This window comes from Gambusia affinis, linkage group LG12, assembly GCF_019740435.1.
Source record: "Gambusia affinis linkage group LG12, SWU_Gaff_1.0, whole genome shotgun sequence".
Taxonomy (NCBI): Eukaryota; Metazoa; Chordata; class Actinopteri; order Cyprinodontiformes; family Poeciliidae; genus Gambusia; species Gambusia affinis.
In genome coordinates, this window is record NC_057879.1 from 17,484,419 (window position 1) to 17,504,157 (window position 19,739).

The 19,739-nt window shown below is 35.4% G+C and overlaps 1 protein-coding gene across 1 annotated transcript in view; it reads right to left on the bottom strand.

Annotated features, from left to right (window-relative positions):
• Nucleotides 1–2,641: 2,641 nt before the first annotated feature.
• LOC122841306 (corticotropin-releasing factor receptor 2) overlaps nucleotides 2,642–19,739 on the bottom strand; it is a 46,277-nt gene continuing 29,179 nt past the window's right edge. Inside the window, exons 3-12 of the mRNA XM_044134529.1 lie at nucleotides 17,039–17,124; nucleotides 16,387–16,493; nucleotides 14,293–14,410; nucleotides 13,992–14,145; nucleotides 11,824–11,884; nucleotides 11,620–11,692; nucleotides 9,976–10,061; nucleotides 7,850–7,985; nucleotides 7,381–7,422; nucleotides 2,642–5,451 (exon numbers count right to left, since the gene is read on the bottom strand). Coding sequence (XP_043990464.1) covers nucleotides 5,311–5,451; nucleotides 7,381–7,422; nucleotides 7,850–7,985; nucleotides 9,976–10,061; nucleotides 11,620–11,692; nucleotides 11,824–11,884; nucleotides 13,992–14,145; nucleotides 14,293–14,410; nucleotides 16,387–16,493; nucleotides 17,039–17,124 — 1,004 coding nt within the window. The 3' untranslated portion in view covers nucleotides 2,642–5,310. The remainder of the gene's footprint in view (nucleotides 5,452–7,380; nucleotides 7,423–7,849; nucleotides 7,986–9,975; nucleotides 10,062–11,619; nucleotides 11,693–11,823; nucleotides 11,885–13,991; nucleotides 14,146–14,292; nucleotides 14,411–16,386; nucleotides 16,494–17,038; nucleotides 17,125–19,739) is intronic.

Consider the following 19,739-nt stretch of genomic DNA (forward strand, 5'->3'; position numbering starts at 1 on the left):
CAATGATTTCTTTTGATTAAATTTGGTCAGTTTTGAACCTCATCAGATCCATCCACCTCAGTTTTGTTGCTATTTTAGAGCCCAAACTGTAACATGTTCAGATAAGGTCATAACTGTTAAAATGCAATTTACATAAATGTGATGTAATTTTGGTTAGTAAGTTAACAGTAAAGGAAAGCCTGACATCTAATGTTCCTCGTTCATAATGCTGACAACTATCAAGAGTATTAGTTGATTCAACAAGCATTCATTACAGCGTATTAGAGCTTTATCTGAGGATGTATGGCTAGATGAGTCCTGAGGGTTGCTGGCAAAGGCTGTAGTTTCTGCTCCATTTCACTCGAGCCTGAAATGTATAAAACTACATCTAGCAAGCACTCTCTCTTACGCCATCTTTTTTCATCACTAGTTTAAAATGATTACATTTCAATGAATAATTATTTACAGTGTTTACATTTTTCGTCTCTGCCAGACGATTTGTATGTGAGCAGTGAAAAAAAACAAACACAAAAAAACAAAAAAAAAACAGCTGAATTTATTCCTGTGGAAAAGCAAATGAAAAATATGAGTGCAATTTCTGGAAATGTCAGATTACTTAGCATTATGGGGCATAGGCCTGTCTGAGATGCTCAGCTATATCCTTGTGTAAGAATAACACTATCCCATGGTGTTTCAGTATTTAAATTTTCACACATTTTTTAAAAACATAAAAGGGATAACATGAGCCAAGAGGTTTTGCATATCAGAAAAGCAACAATGATTCCAACTAGTATTAAGATATCAAAATCATATTATCTAAAACGGCGGTTTTCAAAGTGTGAGGCGCGCCTCCCCTGGGGGGCGCCAGAGCACTTTAGGGGAGGCGCGGTGCGAGGGAAAAAATAAACCGGAAAAGCTATCTGCTTGCTGTCTACTGATGTGAGAGAAACGTCTTTTACGCACACGATCAACTCTGTGGATTTAGGAAAAAGTTGGTACTGTGGGGTGCGCGTGTGGAGTGGGGATCAGTGGAAATGTTTCCCCCCTTAGAGGATGTTTTGGCCAGTGACGTCAGTAACGTTACTGACGTCGGACCACTTTTTTCAGTAACCAGTAATCTAACGCGTTGCTATTTCAAATCCAGTAGTCAGACTACAGTTACTTATCAAAATCACTGTGCGTTACTATCTTCTTTTGTTATTTAATCGTATTTCCTCGACGCGTCTTGTCGAGTGACCGACGTCTCTATGCGACAGAAATGTAAACAATGGAGGGAGATGCGCATTTTGTTGGTGGAAAAACTGGAACTATTTTGAGTTTCTGTCGCCAAGTCCGATTATTATAAGCGGCTTTGGGCTTCATTTTTTTTAAAAGTCGTTTGAAAATTTAACGAGTTGCTGGTTGCGCCTTTTTGGGCTCGTTTTTGAACGTGAAGTTACTCATTTGGGCTTGGAAATAAGCAGAGACTCATAATAAATCCCAGAATTTGTCCGTCATTAAGGTAGTTTTAGTCAGTCTCTCCCTGTCCATCATTTCCCGGATGATCCGTCCCGCTGTGTCTTTGTTAATGTCAAGTTAATATATTACCTCTGAATGACGTCGAGCTTCGCGTTGCGCTCCAGAAAACTGCAAACATCGAGACCAATATGAACAGCGCAATAAACGTGAAATCAGCCACGAATGAACGTGTCCGGAGTTTCCAATAGTTATAATGGCAACTTAACATCATTATAATTATTAATATTAAGATAAGTGTCACAAATCTGTGCAGCCATCTGAGCTGTGGAGCTGCAGGAGGAGCTCTGTGCTGTGACACCAAACGCAGGGCCGTAATGCAGAACCTTGAGGCTGGGGGAGGGGGGGCTTTAAAATCCTTCTTAGAGTTTTCCAGACAACAGAGGACCACACAAATTACTCACGTTTTTTATTTTTTGTACTGTTTTTTTGTACAATCTCCTCTTCAGTTCAACCTTATCAGTGGAGACACATTGTTGATGTTACCATTATAAAATAGCTTACAATTAAGTATTAGCAAAGATCAATGTGATTTTCACAGGAGGTGGAGCGTTGTTGTTAGCAGCTACTGAAAGTAACTAAACAGTTACTTTTAATGTAACTTAGTTACTTTCCAAGTCAAGTAGTCAGTAATATAACTAAGTTACTTTTTCAAGGAGTAATCAGTAGTCCGATTAAAGTTACTTTTTCAAAGTAACTATGCCAACACTGGTTTTGGCCAGAGCGGGGCTGAAGGTGGAGTTTTTACAACCCCCCCCCCACCCACCACCTTCGGGAGGCGCAGCAGGCATTGTGCTCCTTGGAGGGGGGCTCACCCTTTCATACTTTGAAAACCCCTGATCTAAAACATATATTTATCTGGATTTTGATGTTGGTTCATTGTAATTAAATTATAAATACATTGTTAATTTCAAAGAAATTTCAAAAAGCCAAGATCCATTAAATAAGATACAATTAAGTCCTAATTTCTCAACTGGAATAAAAGTAATGTCATGAAGTGTCAGATTCCTGAATGTTACAGAATCAGCTAAAACATTTGTTGTAATATCGAAAAATATTCTTCTATTGCATATTGTGAAAGTGTGAAAGGCATGAATCTGTTTAAATCTGTATGTTGTTCAGAAATGAGTAAAAATCAATGGCACAATAACACAGAATATTTTATTTTAACCAATAGAGACAACTTCCTGTTCACAAAAATACATTTCTTGTTGTTTTGTAAGGCAGTATGTGTAGCTTCCTTAAAATCTACAGATCTGACATCTGAGTTTGTTGATTACACTTTACGTTCAAAAATTGATGTAAAAAAAAAATCATGTTAAAAACAGATTCATTAACTATAGTCCACTGACAACAATATAAATATGTAGAGAATAAAAACTGTAAGTTAGTAAACAAATGTTGTCTCTTTGGTGAGTTTAAATAAATGTTTTTTATAAGATTTTTTCACATTTTTACAACAGTAGCATCGTGTAGTCCTTTTAACTTTCTCTACCCTGTAGGGATCCTGGAAAGATGCGCTGTAGTACAACTTCACATGTCGTGACTCTGAAGTGAAGCAGATATAATATTTACAACAAATCAGACTGGGGTAGATAGTTTCTACACTAACTACTATCAGTGTAGTAGAACAGAACAGCAATAACAAATTTGCTTTCGTTTAACACAAGTTTACAAAGCGAACAATGAAAAGCACAGTTTTACATAAACAGATGGTTACATATTTTATGTTTTATACAAGCCATTTAAACAGTTTTTGAAAAAGAGTTTTTGGTCAAACTTTTACCAAACCTTACAATGTATACTCCAGAAAGTATGGTGTCTCTCAATAAATTGGAACATTATCAAAAAGTTATTTTATTCCACCAATTTATTCCAAAAAGGTATCCTTGATCACACTTAGATGTACTTCAAGTGTTAATTTTTACTGATTATCCCTTACAGGTAATGAAAGCCCAGTTTCTCCAAAACACTTATTAGATACTACTAATTAAAAATAATTTGAGAGCATGTTATCTTATAGTATAATTTTATAGATCATATAAATTCATCTTATAGCCTTCACAGTTATTATCAGGACTGACATGACATTTTGACATGACAGTTGTCCTGTAATAGGTCACTAATATCTTCAGGGAAGTCAAAAAAGATCTTTGCTAAATAGCCAGGCTCTTCACAAAGTGAAGAGCCTTGATGGAAGTATTAAAATACTTCCATCAAGTATTTTAATGGAAGTTTATTGGAAAGAAAAAGTGTGGTGGCTACTCCAATTGCAAAACAAACAAAAAATAAATACTTTAAATAAAAAATGTCTGTACTTAATTTGTATTGTAAATAACTTCAGCTTATATTCTAAAATACTGAGATCCACATGTATAAATGTTGTTATTTAACTGACGCAAGGTGCAGCATCAAAATGACAGAAAACTGGTAAGAGTTTACTTGGAGTATTAACAGAAATTCAAAAATTAATTCACTCATTTTTGAAAATCTATTTTCTACATTTTCAACAACTCTAGGGAATTATGCAGATGATCTGATGACTCAGGCTTAAACATCAACAGCATTTTAGATCATCAATAAAATACATGCTTTTTATTTTTGTAATCTCTCCCAAAAACCAATAATTCTCATCCTTTTTTAATCCCTCAGCAAAAAAGTTTTTTGGGCAAATACCAAAGCAGACACATGGCTGTTTCCATGACTTTGTGGGATAAGCCTTATGAGACATAAAAGCTGGCATTACATTGAGAGAATACGCTGACCTGACCGAAGCACGTCTTTAGGGATGTGACTGGTTCCCTCTCCATCAGGCTTCCCTTCTTCAGCAGCAAAAGCTTAGTTGTGACACTGATTATGAGAAAGCCACGAGGATTTCATAAAGCCAAAAAGAATTTAATCTGCTTTCACTTCACATGCATGATGAATCCGTGCACAACATTTTGTGCTCTATATGCAAATATTGCATAAATGGCTAAGAATCACTTTCACTTCTTGAAATAATAACTTTAATCTTAGATTTGCTTGTCTGGACTCGAGATTTAACTTGGAATTGGGGAACCAGTGGCATCAAACATGTTCTGAAGTAGACTCTTCTTTCTGTCTGTACCCTCTTGTTTGTTTTTGCACACAGGAGAAAAAAAGAGTGGTGGGAACAAATAGCCAGAGGAGAGGTGAAAGTAAAATTGTGTGAACAAATGCCCCGATGGCATGTAAAGCAGAACAGAATAAGACAAAACTTTTCCCTTTTACCATCTCCATCCAAAATAACTGTTTTCAGTTTGTTTTTTAAGTTAGGTTTTCTTAGTTTCTGATCATGTTCAAGACAAATGGTTGTTTTGGCAGAATAGTTGCTGCATTGTGGTCAATTACAATTCAAGTTTTATTGATTGCACTCTTTCAGCATAACGAGAGTGTCTTGTCTACAAGTGTATGAGTTGCAGATCCTGCTAAATTCTTGTCTTTCCATAAATAACCGCTAAGCAGCTATTTGACAGAAATAAAAAGCAAAGCAAGACCTACTTTGTTGGTGAATGGTGACTCGTCTTTGTTGCAACACACTCTTCAAAGAATTTAAAATCCTGTACTTTACATACTGTACATTTCCATTAAAAAAAATGCATCGTCTAACAAACTAATGTATGAGCGTTTGAAACCTCAGCAGTAAAAAGGAGTGTCTTGTTGACTTAGACACACAACACTAAGCAGTTTACTGTGAAGTACTCAGCCTAATTTAGAATGCTGGACCAAAATCATGAAGGCTGTTCTGTGTTCTGTGGATGAGCATGTCAGAAGGGATAAAGTTTATTCCCACGCTCACAGAGCTGTGGTCTGTTTGATGCTGTGAAAGCTAATCCTGGTCGGCGATGTAGGGATGGACATGGCTCGTGCCACTCGCACTCGAAGAGCATGGTTATCCTGCCAACGGTGCCACCGTTTCCTCACTGCAGAACGGACCTGAAATGTTGAACAAAAACAGCAGATTATAAAAATACAATATATATCTTCCTTGCATAAAATGTAAATGCTAACTTATGGAGCTGTTAATAAATTTAAGGCTAAACTGGCTAAAGTTCTATTGTCTATTGTGAAGACAATAGAACTTTATTCTATTGTCAATGAGGATCTAATTGGAATATGCAATTCAGGTTGAATTTATAAGTGAATTTGAATTTGTCTGTAAGACTGGATTGATTATATTTTATATTTTTTTAATGAAAATTACATCATGTTGTCTTGCAAAGTGCCTTAATATAAGATTTGGTGTGAATTTACATAAGCAGCAATTTCCTTTTCAAGTTGAACGAACAAGAAAAACTGAAGATTGAAGTTGAAGGTTTTAAAAAAGCAGACAACTGCAGCCGTTTACCAACATTCTTACCAACATTACAGATATAGAATGAAACATCTTTAAAAAAGTAAATATAAATATGGTAACATATGAAGGCTAAATTCAAGACCATTTTTCTACTCTTTGGATATACCAAATTACAAACAATATGCTATTGTTTTATAAAATACAATAAATGCTGTGTAAATTCAATCTTTTCCATGTTTCCAGCTTCGAAAACTGTACAATACTTAATGCACAATATTTTGTCAATTGAATCTGTGGTTTTTGATTTGAGCTTAAGCCTTTTCACTATTTACTATTTGAAAATATTTACAATTTCACTATTTTACATTTGAGGAGTAACTGTCTTGCTGTTGCTCTTTGTCTGTTTCATGTGACCGGCTATGTTGAACTTTCACAGCTCTCAGAGTTCAGGTAGAATATTTGTCCTTAAGTTTTCTAACATTAAAAAAGACTTTCTACAACAGAAGAACAAACTTTCATTAGATGTCAAGTTTTAATGAAATGTAAATTTAATTAACTTTACTGAAGTCAGATTTTACTTCTGGATCAGACAAGGTTTACTTTTAAATGACTTAGACTGGTCTCTGGACAAGTTTTTGATTAAATTAGGATAACACCTCCACATAAAAGGTTTTATTAGACTAAGTTCTTTGTTTATTGATTCATCCTTCCATTACAAAATAATTGACCAAGAATAACATTATTTAAAGACTAATTTTTAACCAGAAAATGCAAGAAAAAGGGAATTCACTGCCTGTTTCCTGTACAATTACAATCAGACTTTTGCCTGTAAATCCTATAAACTACCAAAATCTGTAAAAGATTGGATCAGGAACTTAGCCAAACAAAACATGTGCTGCTTTGACTGGCAGTCTGGGTATCAGTGACAATCATAATCAGACTCAAAAAAGATCAAATCTAGCAACAGTCAATACACGACTCCATATTATCGCTATAAAAATGAGAATTAGCAGACTGAGACAATGAGCTTCAGCTGTTTTCATGTTCCTAATCTTTCAGTTTCCGACTTCCCTTATGAACAAACAGAAGTGGTGTTAACCTTGTTATCTAACTGTTGTCCGGAGGGAAAACATGTAGATTTATCAAATTTAGATTAAATAGCATTTTATTACATTCTATTTGAATTCCACTGTGTATGCAAAAAGAGATCATTAGAAGCATTTAAAACTTCAAGCAAGTCCTAAAGGCTGGACTTTTTCCTTAATGGAAGAGGCTGCCAAAGTATCTGGTTTTGATTACTGTCAGACAGCTACTGACATTCTGTGAATTTGCCTTTATTTTTAATCAGGTGATAATTGCAGCACTGGAAGCACTTTCCTGAAATTTTCATTGTGTAGCTCAGACTATTTCTTAACATATATTTTGGCTAAGGATGATTCTGTCAGATTAAGTTTTAACACATATAGAAAAAAAATATTAAAATGTATGAGGAGTATATGGGACTTACTTGGACTATGAATGAACACCCACAGTGATTAATGTTCTTTCATCTGACATCAGTGACTTACCTCTCCATTTAGAAAGCAGTAAAAGACTGACACAAAGAATCCCTGTAGAATATGACAAATTATCAGCATGAGTAAAATATAAGACCGTATCTTTTCAAATGCTATAAAACACAATTCTCATAAAAAAGTTATTATCATTATACTCCAGAAAAAATATGATTCACCAGCCCTCCCTCCATTTTTTCATAGATTTTTTAAAAATACACCAATAAAGGGAATAGCTACAGAGCAGAAATTGAGCCCACATGGGTCGGCTAATCTTGACATGTGAGAGTACAGAACATAAGGCAGGAGGGAAATGGACTGTCTAAGCACAGCCAGAATATGCTCAAATTATCTTCCCACCAGAAAACTTAAAAGTGGCTCAAATAAATGATTCAACCCTGGCAAAAAAACAAAACAAAAAAAAACAATAAAACACACTGACGGTTGTCCACTGTTGTAGGGTGTGAAAGAAAATCATTCTCACCTGGAAAGCCTGTAAAAAGGAGTTAAAATAGATGAAAACAATTTGAGAGATGTCATCCTCCCCCGGATTGACAAAAAACAGCATGTAGGTGATCCCCAGCAGAGGTAACAAGACAAGCGTAGCTTTCACAGCTTTTCTACAAAGACAAGGAATTAACATGAGCAACAGTGTTTTTTTTTTTTTTTTTTTTTACTTACAGAAATATCTTACTCTGTGAATCATATGGCATTGTGTAGAAAAAAAATACTTCTCCATCACAATATCAACTCACAAGATAGTCAAAGATTGTGTTTTCTTTGAAAGTCAATGACCAGTTTTCAATAAGTGACTTTTAAACAGCTCCTTCCAAGACTACATACATGATTCCTTGAATATTCGTTATTTTGTGACGAGGGCAAACTTTATTGCAAACAAATCTTCCAGAGCAGAACAACTGAGAGTGAGAGCTGAGCAGAGAAGGGCAAAAAAAGAGGGGAGTCAGTTTTCATTTGAGTCAGCTCTCCTGATTCTGGCTCTTCATATTCCTGTACTATCTGCTTATCTCTTCTGGGTTGTTTGACTTTTTGGTATTTGAATTTTAATCATTTATTTATCTGTGTCCTGACTTAGTCATGTTTTGTTTTATTTTTAAATTCTGAAAACCACTTTTTTTCACTTCACAATTATGACCTACTTAGTGTTGATCTGTTACATGAAATCCACTTAAAATACATTGAAGGTTGTGATTGCACCAAGCCAAAATGGATAAATTGTGCTGCATTTCTTTTCTTAATAGTAAAAAACAAATCAATAGGTCAGCAAACTAAACAACTACCGTATATAACTCTCTTTCAGCAGCAAACAAACAACGCTCCACTGTAGGAGGCTTTTAAGTAAGCTTTTTAAACAGAACAAATTAAAATGTAGTGATATGAATGTCAATAACAGATGATTGACGTTTATATCAATCCTAATGTTTATTTCTGATAAACACTAGAAACAAATGTAGATTCAGATTGGAAACAATTAGGAGATGACATTTAAAAGAAAACATGTTACGGAGATTATGCTTTACATATTGCTATACCATCTGCTTATCTCTTCAAAGCTCACAAAAACAAACTCCTGTCACAGTCAGCCTCAAAACCTTGAATTTGAATATAAATAGTCTGAGCTGGGACGCCACAAACACTTTGCTTTCTTCAACATATTCCCATGGGAAGTCAAAAAAATTTACACTGATAGCAGCTGTTGAAAACAAGCGTTGCTGTTTCAGAGATCAGGTTTTCCACTTTTTTCTAGTGGTTAATGGTGGGGCTAAATAAAAGAGCCTTTTTGCAAAAAGCACTGTAATTACCCCAAGCTCACTCTGATATGGGACTTAAGCATGACAGACACATCTAATCCAAAACCTTTCTACTGTGTTCACAGCATTAAATCCAAACCTGATGTCTGCCATTGGTTCTTTTGTAAGGTGACTGAACCATGACAACACAGCTGCTAACACTGAAGGCAAGAAGATGAAGTGGGAACAATTATTACGGCATAATAATTTGATCTTAGCTGTAAAATGACAGAATTTCTTGCAGCAATCATTAAATGGTAAGATGACAATATTTTTTTATTTTAAAAGAAAACGTATGAGGAAAATTTTTGTATGTCACCCTTGGCCTTCTATTGTCGGACACAGTGAAGGGTTTTGACATGGGCAGGGTGACACTCGCTCGGGGCAAAATGAAACATTAATCTAACAATGGATAAAAACGCAAGTCAGTTTGTCTCTTAGGATGTTTCTCTTGTGTATTTGTCTTACTGACCTACGTGAATGGACATCAGTTTTTTCAGAAACATCAGCAGACCTGTAGGCAAGTTTGCCATGCAGCTGTCACTCTATGATGTGTTCATGTATTAATTTGCAAGTAGGGAAGATAATTAGGATCTGATGATTTGGAGTTTTAATCCCAGGTGTCAACACTTACAGTTTATAAATAAATAACCCATAGTGTGTTCTAGTATGTTTATGATGTATACCACAAAGTGTATTTCAGAACCAAAAATAACTCCCAGTTTTTGGGGGGTTTTTTTACATAAAGCCGAAGAAGTAAAAAGCGTGATAACCGACACAAGCATACACAAAACTTTCTTACCTGTACTGAATTGTTTCTGATGTGGTTGAAGCTCTCAGTTTGGTCATGAGAATTCGTACTATGTTGAAGAGAAAAACAAAGTTTATCTAGAAAAAAGGGAGAAGAAAACATAGTTGAGCTCTGTGGTAACGACCTGGCGTGAAGAACACAGAGGACAATTATCTGGTGAGAACAGACAGCTGAGTGAGCTGTTGGTAAGCTTACTGCACTGTCTGTAAGCTGTGAGAGCACAGAACAGCCCAAGTCAAAGTACAACTCGAAGCAAAGCAGAGAGGATCACAATGTATCAGAGGATCCAAGGTAATTACAATAATAATACATGATTGTACGGGGTGGTATAAAACTGTCCCACAAAAAGCTTTTTTTTTTCTTTTTTGGAAATAGTAAGATTCAATTTACAGATCCAAAATCTGAATGCCATACAGGAGTAACTTTTGTTTCACAATTTTATTCAGAGGTCTATTTTTGAAACAGCTCATTTTTGTGTTTAAACTAGTGCCAAAAATATTATGAAGCCATAAAACAGGAGTCACAATCAGCTGTTATGTTGTTTTTCAATGCAGAGATTTTATGATGTGCTTTTCTGTTAAATGAATAAAAAACTTTTAGGGCAAGGCTTCTACTATAAAAAGGCTCTATCACACATAGAAGATGATTTAGTGTCTTGAAGAGCATGGTCCTTAACCATGTCTGTGCTTTCTATGGCTACAGAAAGCACAGAGTTTGTTTTCTGACTAAAATCCACTTTCTAACAGAAATGTATAAAACTGCTGTATTTGCAAGCAATAAACAAACTGCAGCTGAGAGAGAAGACTACAACACAGTTTATGCAACACGACATACAAATGAAGGGAGTATACAGTCAGACCATTGTTTGTGTGCATAATGTTTGTTAGGTAACAAAGTGCTTTATTTTGTTATGTTAATTGTGTCTTCTATTTACTTTCCTCCTAAATATGTAACATAAATTCGCTCTGGGCAATATGTTTTTCTCCATGTGGCAGGAAAAAAAGTCCCCTAAATAAAGGAAACGATTGAGCACAGATCCTGTCTGAGGATTTTAACTTCCCCGCCTACTACCACATGAGTAGGGCTGGCTCAATGTGACTTTTTAGGGTCAAACAACATCCTATGAGAAACCTGACTTCAGATTGAAATGTAAATTTTAAGTGGTGAGACAGTGTCCTCAAAACAACATGTCAACAAATACTTAGTGCAATTAAACTGTCATGAGTAAAACGCTGACTGATATGAGAAGAAAGGCAGACTTACAAAAATCACAATATTGCTGCTCAGTATAAAATATTCTTGTGTCAGTCATTTGTAAAATACATGTTAGAATAACAGAGATGTTCAGAACTGTGGCAGAAATTGTATCTGTTAAAATATTTCCAGACTTTTAGTTTTACCACATATAATTATTTTGTCGCAAATAATCATTCATCACTGTGGTAAATATAGGTTGACAATGCTCTTCAAAGAGCACTTTAATAATCACTTGTTTGTTAAGTATGGAAATAAGTAAAACTCTGGTAGGCTTCCCAAACAAAACTCACAAAGGTGAAAACAAAGTGCTGATGGTATTGAATTTTTTCTAGTGCAGAGTAAATATTCAACATGTTGAAGATTCTTGCAGCTACTGACCAGAAGCACAAGAATAATTGGTCCCTGATAAATGTAGTCCATATATTTCCCAGGCTCTTTACCAAACCAGCATCTGTTGAAAGTAAAAATAATACAAAGAAAAATGAAGAAATGTACATTTAAACAATCTTAAATAAATCTAGATGAAAAAAGGCATCAGTCTTTCTTTCTTTTGTCATGTTAATGCAAACAAAAAATACTTACTTTTCATTTTCATAATACAATTTCCCGATAGCCCAAGCCACAATTATTGGACATGGAATGCCTGAAATACAGACAGGAAAGGTGATCTAAGATACATATTTTAACAGTATGTTTGCACATGTTCATTTTAAAAGTTCTCTTCTGACTTTTGAAGAAATAATCTCCATTAATCTCAAACAGTAACAGTGAAAAAACTAGGTCAGAATAATCAGTTAATGGGGATATTAAAGAAAATCCAACACGACAAAAACATCTACCCATTATCCTTCTCTGAAAGGGTTTCACCTAAACTGCACTTTACAGCTAAAGACACTCAACAGACATAAACCACATCATGGGAGCCAAAACTAATTTTCTCCAACTGATGATGGATCCAAAGTGTAAGAAAAACACTGAGGTTGCTTTGACATAGTAAATATCTAAGGAAGATTTCTGTTAAAAAACTGTCATATGCTTTAAACTTTCCAATATTAAGTTTGACTCCTATCTATTTGAAATGGTAAACAAATAAAACATTTAAACAAATCTGTCAAGTGTCACATGAGTTGAACTTTGAATGTTCTTTAAATATTCTATGCCAGGCACATCAAAGTTTCTTCAACTGAGCTTAAACTTGAACCGTTATTTACATTTACAAAAAAATTTTTCATTACGACAAAGTTGTTTAGTTAACCTATGGACATGGCTTGTGACCCCTTAAAGGTGAGATCAGTGGAGTAATTGATTTATAGTTTTCATGTTGATACATCTGTGGATCTTTATTCAGTTACTAATTAAGACAGTTGGTAGGTCCAGAATGAAATTGGGGGTCTTGGGTATTGTTTATTCGTATGTTGAGAACAGTTACCGGTAATTGTTATCAACATAGTTTTTTTTTTTTTTTGTTTTGTTTTTTTTTAAATAAATGTTGAAAACCACAAATCATCTGTTTCACTGTTATAAATTTTGTCAAGATATGTAGTTGCATGTGACAAACTGTGAAATAATTCCAGGAATTTAAGTGCTTTTGTAAGGCACTCTAAGAAATCATCTATGGTGAACAACATTAACTGTTCCAAAAGTAGAAACAGATTCCATCAAAAATTACCTGGAAACTTAAGTTCTACCGTCCCTCCCACAAGTACAGCTAAACGACTATTTCTGTCTTGGTTCCCTTATTTCCCATTTGACATGTAAGATGTAGGGTAGAATGAGCAAATTAAGGCAGCTGAAGTGTGAACAACTCTACTCGCTTGAGTGTTGATGCAGAAATAAGAGTCAGCTGCCGACACGTGAGCAGTCAAACCAGGAGGTGTGCTTCAGCTGCATTAACTCAAACTACATTAATTTAGGCATTTCTGTCAGGTTGTGGATGGTTAGATCCAGTAACTTTGTGCAGTTGCAAATAAGCTCTGATGATATATCTACTACAAGATGAAAACCAAGGTCAGACTGGCTGACTTACAAAACTGTCTGTATGTTCCTAGCTCTTTTTGTTGGCTAGTTATTATTTTGGCAACTGTAATACTTGTGACCGTTTTTTAAAAATGTACAAATGTGTCGGTAGATTTTTGATGTCAACTGCTTTTAGCATCACATACTGGTGGAAAGACCAGAACATCTAATGATGACATTGCTCAAAGTTAAACTAATTTTTAAGAACAAGATTGAACTTATTGCTTATGTAAGGGCTGTACATGCTCCACAATGAAAGAAATCTATTTTTACTCGAGGTAAAGAACAAAAGCAAAGTTTTTTTGTTTGTTTTTTTTTCTAGCCAGGATAAAATACACCATAGGAACCTTAAGTTCAGAACTTGTGGAAAGTCCTACTAGGGCTGTTCCACACCAGAATAGAATAGAATAGAATAGAATATTTCACAAATAAAATTTATATTTCAGAAAAAATAAATAATAATAATTTTCTGTATAAAAATTAGGCATATTTCAAATGTTTCCTGTATTCATAACTAAAAAAAAGTCCCATGTATTATGAACAAAGGCATTTTGATGTTTTGGTGGGATGGAGGAAATGTTGATACCAGAATTCATCTTCATGCAATCTTCTCTGACATGTCTCCATTCTAAATCTGTATATATTTTTTTATGAACATTGTACACTAATATAATTTGAAAGCCAACTTGCTCAGCTTTACCTTACATATGGCATAAAACCAGGAGCATACTTACACCAACCAATGAAAAGAAAAACCCACTTTCTCAGTTTATCAGTAGAATAGGTCATAACAATAGCAGTGTGAAGATAGCATCCTTCAACAAACATCCAGAAGAAGTTGGTCACAACAAAGTAGTTGTATATTGTTGTACTTAATCGACACCAAGGCTGAAAAGAAAGAGAGACAGAGTTATCCAAAAGAAATCAAAATACAATTATGAAACTATTTTATGTTGTACAGACTACTGCCATCAATAAACATTTGTAATTTCTCTCTCCTATTGTGATTACTATTGGTAAAAAAGTTGTTTATACCTCATTTTTGTCATGGATATTGTGGTCAATCAACTGAAGCAAGAACCACATAACATTCCTCAATATGAAGGTGGTGATCAAATTCCAGTGGATAATGTTTCGAAGACACCGTATGCTCCTACAACATAAGCAACATGGTGATTTTCACTGTTATTTCTCAGAAGAGCTAACTTACAAAAACATGCATGGGTTTGAAATTTGTACAAATTCCTTAGTGTATGGCCGTTTCAAGATTTTAATTGTTTTGGGGTTTTTTTTTTGGCATTCATCTCAATTAGCCAGGAGCCCACGCAGATTGTTTTTCCTTGTGTAATATGAAGTTGTTGCTTTTTAAAAAGTAAAAGATCTGTTTGTGGAGAATAATGCTTTCAGGGATTACTTCTTAACTCTTAAATAATTGTCAGACTAAACGAAACAACGAAACATAAAAAAATGCTTTATTGTTTTCCTTAGTCTGACAATAATTTAAGACACTTGAAAGAACATATGTTCAAAATATTTTATTAATATTTGTTTGTTTAAATATTTTACTGACTTCTTCTTGTACAGGTTTGTGTCAGACATTTACCTCCAGCTTTACAGGCAGGAAGTAAAGAGGTCTGGACATGTGACCTTTCACACTAGCTACATGAAGTTGGTATTGGTTAAAGTAGACAACCTATTATTTTATTTTGTAACTTCAATTAGCTGATAAAAGTCAAAACAATTCTTTTAGAGCTTCCAAAAGTTAGAAAAAATGGAAACAATTGTTGCCAGTGGGATTAAATGGGGTAACTGTTTATATTAACATAATATAATCTTCTAGTTGTCTCCACAGAGCGTTCCACTTAATCAGTGTCAATGATTAATGTTACCAGCAACCAATAAAAGTCATATTTAGGGGTTATTATCACATTTCTATATGGAATAATTGATTTAGCCAATAATCAGACACTCTACCACCTACATAACTACACCATAGCTACTTGTGTGTTTTTTTGGAAGGAATAATTGCTGCCCCCCGCTTTAGCATAAAGTACCAACATGACGCCTGGCATGCCTGGAGCTGATAAGTGATGAAAGGATTACAGTGTGAGTGGGACTAGTGTAACAGATGCTTGGCTTGCAGTCGCATTACCAAGAGTTTATGCTGTAGTTCTCTCACAGAGGTTTCTACAGACTATCTGGGACTCAAGGATATTAAATAGGTGCATGTATCTAAGAAGGGTTTATAGTCTGCCAAATGCTAGTCACAGATGTGTATGGGTTGAATTGATTTTGAGTGTTGACATAAACTGGATTTGAGATAGTCTGTTCCCTCTATACTATAAATCTGTGTAAAATACCTTGTGAAAGTTCATTGTCTTTCTATACCCCTCAAATCAGTTGCTAAAACAGTTGAAGAGAAAGAAAACATGAGGGCCTGAGGGATATAGTCTTGCTGATTTTAATGAATGCATGTTAGAGAAATTAATCATGATTTTTGGCAGGCAGCAGGGAGCATAGTAGGTTTATTTTTCTCACTACACCATCATCATGCAATTATACTTTAAAACTTGACATCCCAAAGTGCTGACATACAATCTATTGTTAAAATGTAGTCATAGCCCTTGTGTTTTATTGCACTCAGTCATGCCTCCAGTGATAAAAGCATATGCATTCAAAATGAGATTTTAGGTCTTAAAATATGGGTCACTCTATCTTGGAAGCTACTTAAGATTTAACACATAACCCGTTCATGCTATATATAGCACAGTATTCAAGAAAAAGCTCAAAGAGTAGTACAACCCATAGGCTATAGAATCATGTAATCAATATCAATTAAGTGTTAAAGTAGACTGGCTCAGTAAGAGATAATAATTTTCCTTCAGTTACATAATAATTAAACTTTAACAGTGAGAAAAAGCTTTTGAGTCTTTCAGGACAGATGTGTTAGAAAATATGCATCAGGTCTGGGACTAGAGTCAGCTACTGAGTCAAGCTGCAGAGATTTGTTTATCTGACATGAGCAAGCTAATGACAAGCAGCATTAGGATGCAACATCAGTTTCACTGATTATCTTCTATCTGGGCTATTGCACACAGGCGCCCCATTTCAGATTATTTCTATACTTGCCTTAAGCATAAGAAGAGAATAAAGGCCACGATTAGAGCTCCCACAGAAATACAGTGGCCAAGGTAGTTGATGATCAGAGCTATCTTGTAATGCATGGGATATTTTCTCTGAAAAGGAAACACATACATTTATTATTATATAGCTAGATGTAAAGGATATGTTTTACAAATGCAGGCATTGTTAGATCACTTTACAAATACTAAGGAGTACAACTGCAGATTGTTTCTTTGCCATATGAATAATAGGAAACAGCAAGAAATCCATAATATACTTAGGTCTAGATAACATGGATTGAAAAGCAAATGTCATTGACACACTTCAGATGTCTTGGCTTAAAATTATTAAAGGAAATAGAGCAAGACCCAGAAATACTGGAGAGAAAATTAGAGGTAACCAGGTCAAGGCACAGCACATATGTACAGCTCTCTTTATCCTCAAGCTTTTAAAAAGGCAGGACAGCCTTTTTGTTTGTTTTTTGAGGGCTAATGTGTGTGTGCGTGTGTGTGTGTGTGGGGTGGGGGTGAGGGGGGGGGGGGGGTGGAGATCTGCATCATTAAAATAACCCATTTCAATGAGCATTAATAAGTGGCAACAATATTTTTTGGGTATTCATCTGTAATAGCAATATGTGTTTTCATGTCACCACACTAACCTTCTCCTCCAAAATGGGCTCACAGTTGGAATAATTGATCTTTAATGCCCATGTACCATTATCCAGGCATTCTCTGTAAGCACTTCCTGCAAAACAAGAGTAATGGGAGTCAATAAAAATGGATACAAGAACAATTTGAGATTATTTATTTATTTATTTTTTAAAGTTGGCTTAAATCTAAAGAGACATTAAATGTAGAATGGAAATGACCTGGAGGGAAGGAGATTTAAAAATAAAAATATGACATTCTCTCACAAGAACCTTTTCTGTGCTTGAAAGCACAGCTACCATCACTGCCAAGAACTGCCGCTAATATAAGGTTGGATCTTTCCTATCTCCACCCGTATGTCTGCTTTATCATACATCACCCAAGTCCCACTTCATGCTTCATTTACTATATCTTGGAAGGAGAAAGCTGAAACTCTTTCAAATTTGCTCTTTTTGCAGTGCATTTTTATTTATTGAAGAAAGAAAATATTACTTATAATAAGCCTTATTTTGGCTTTCTCTAATATTCATTCAATCAGAATTCCCCAGTTGATATTGATATTATTTTACTGAAAAAATAGAAACTTGAGAATGTTGCTTAAATCCCAAAAATTGAATCAGCAACTTTTACTTGCAGCTGAAAAACTTAATAAAATGCTTGTTTAAACACGATGAAACAGTGGATGTTTAATCAGTCTATTTAAAAAAAAAGACCTTTGGTAGGATTTTAACTGATCCTTGACTTGCTGGCTAACAATTACTCTTATCTTTGGTTTACATTTTCCAGACCTGAGCAAGTTAAACAGACGACTCCCAGTAAGACCAGCCTGTCACAACTGGGCTTTAAACAAGGGAAATACAAGTATTTTAGAATAAAATTGTTGCTTGGGAATTCTGTTACAGCATAGTAGTGTGTGAGCTCAGTTAGCTTGAGTGGAACTGCGTTGACATTTAAAATAGCAAGGTTGTGGATTATCAGGGTTATTGCTGATAGGATTGCTCACATTAGTGAACAATCCTATCACTAATGTGTTTGCCTCTCTATGGGTTATCATTGACGTCCCTTTGAAGAATGTGCCAAATTATTTTTGTAATATTCGTGCTCTCTGTTGCAAAGGTAGGGTAAAAACTGATTAGTTTTATATATATTTTTTAATGGTTTCAAACTTTTTTCAACATCTATTCTTTTTGTTCCTATTGTATTGTTCCGGAATTTCACAAATTTATCTAGAATTTATAATGTCTCTAGAAAGTGGGATTTTATGCGAACATTTTTAATATTACACACACACACAAATATATATTTATATATATATATATATATATATATATATATATATATATATATATATATATATATATATATCCAAGTTTCATCTCTTGCCCATTTATACACGAACCGCAAAGAAGGAGGCAGAGGACTAGTGAGTGTGAGAACCACTATCCAAGACGAGACATCCAAGATCCATAGATACATCAGGGACAAAGCCTCAACAGACAATGTGCTCAGTGAATGTCTCAAACAATGGGGAACAGAAGCTGAGGTGCCGGAGGAACCATCATGGGAGGACAAGCCCCTGCATGGGATGTACCACCGGCAAATAACCGAAGTGGCTGACACCAGAAAGTCCTACCAATGGCTGGAAAAAGCTGGACTGAAGGACAGCACAGAGGCCCTCATCATGGCCGCCCAGGAACAGGCCCTAAACACCAGAGCAATTGAGGCCCAGATCTACCACACCAGACAAGACCCAAGGTGTAGGTTGTGCAAAGAGGCCCCTGAGACAGTCCAACACATAACAGCAGGGTGCAAGATACTGGCAGGGAAAGAATACATGGAACGACACAACCAAGTGGCAGGCATAGTGTACAGAAACATCTGTGCAGAATATGGACTGGAACCCCAAGATCAAAGTGGGAAACACCCTCGAAGGTAGTGGAGAATGACCGAGCTAAGATCCTGTGGGACTTCCAGATCCAGACAGACAAAATGGTGAGGGCGAACCAACCAGACATAGTCGTGGTGGATAAACAACAGAGGAAAGCCGTTGTGGTGGATGTGGCAATACCAAGTGACTGCAACATCAGGAAAAAGGAGCATGAGAAACTAGAGAAATACCAGGGCCTAAGGGAGGAACTGGAGAGGGCCTGGAAGGTGAAGACCACAGTGGTGCCTGTGGTCATCGGGACCCTCGGGGCAGTCACCCCCAAACTGGAACAGTGGCTACAACAGATCCCAGGAACAACATCAGACATCTCAGTCCAGAAATGTGCAGTCCTAGGCACAGCCAAGATACTGCGCAGAACCCTCAAGCTCCCAGGCCTCTGGTAGAGGACCCGAGCTAAGAGGAAGAAGAATCACCACCCGCGGTGGGTGAGAAGGGAATTTTTTTATATATATATATATATATATATATATATATATTGGTATATAATATTCAGTCTAGAATGAATATTATATACTAATACTAATATTATCTTTTGTTTCTTTCAATGTCAATAAAGTTCATTTCTACAGTACTATGATCAAGAGTAAAATGTGAATCTGCAAAAATTATACAAACTCCCAAAATTTCTTTCAGATAAAATGTGTGATTCGTTCAGGATTTTTTTTTTTTTTTTTTTTTTTTTTTTTATATTTAGAATGCCAAAAAACATGACACACACATATGACTTGTGCATATCTCAAGCTATGACATTTTTCTGTCCCCCA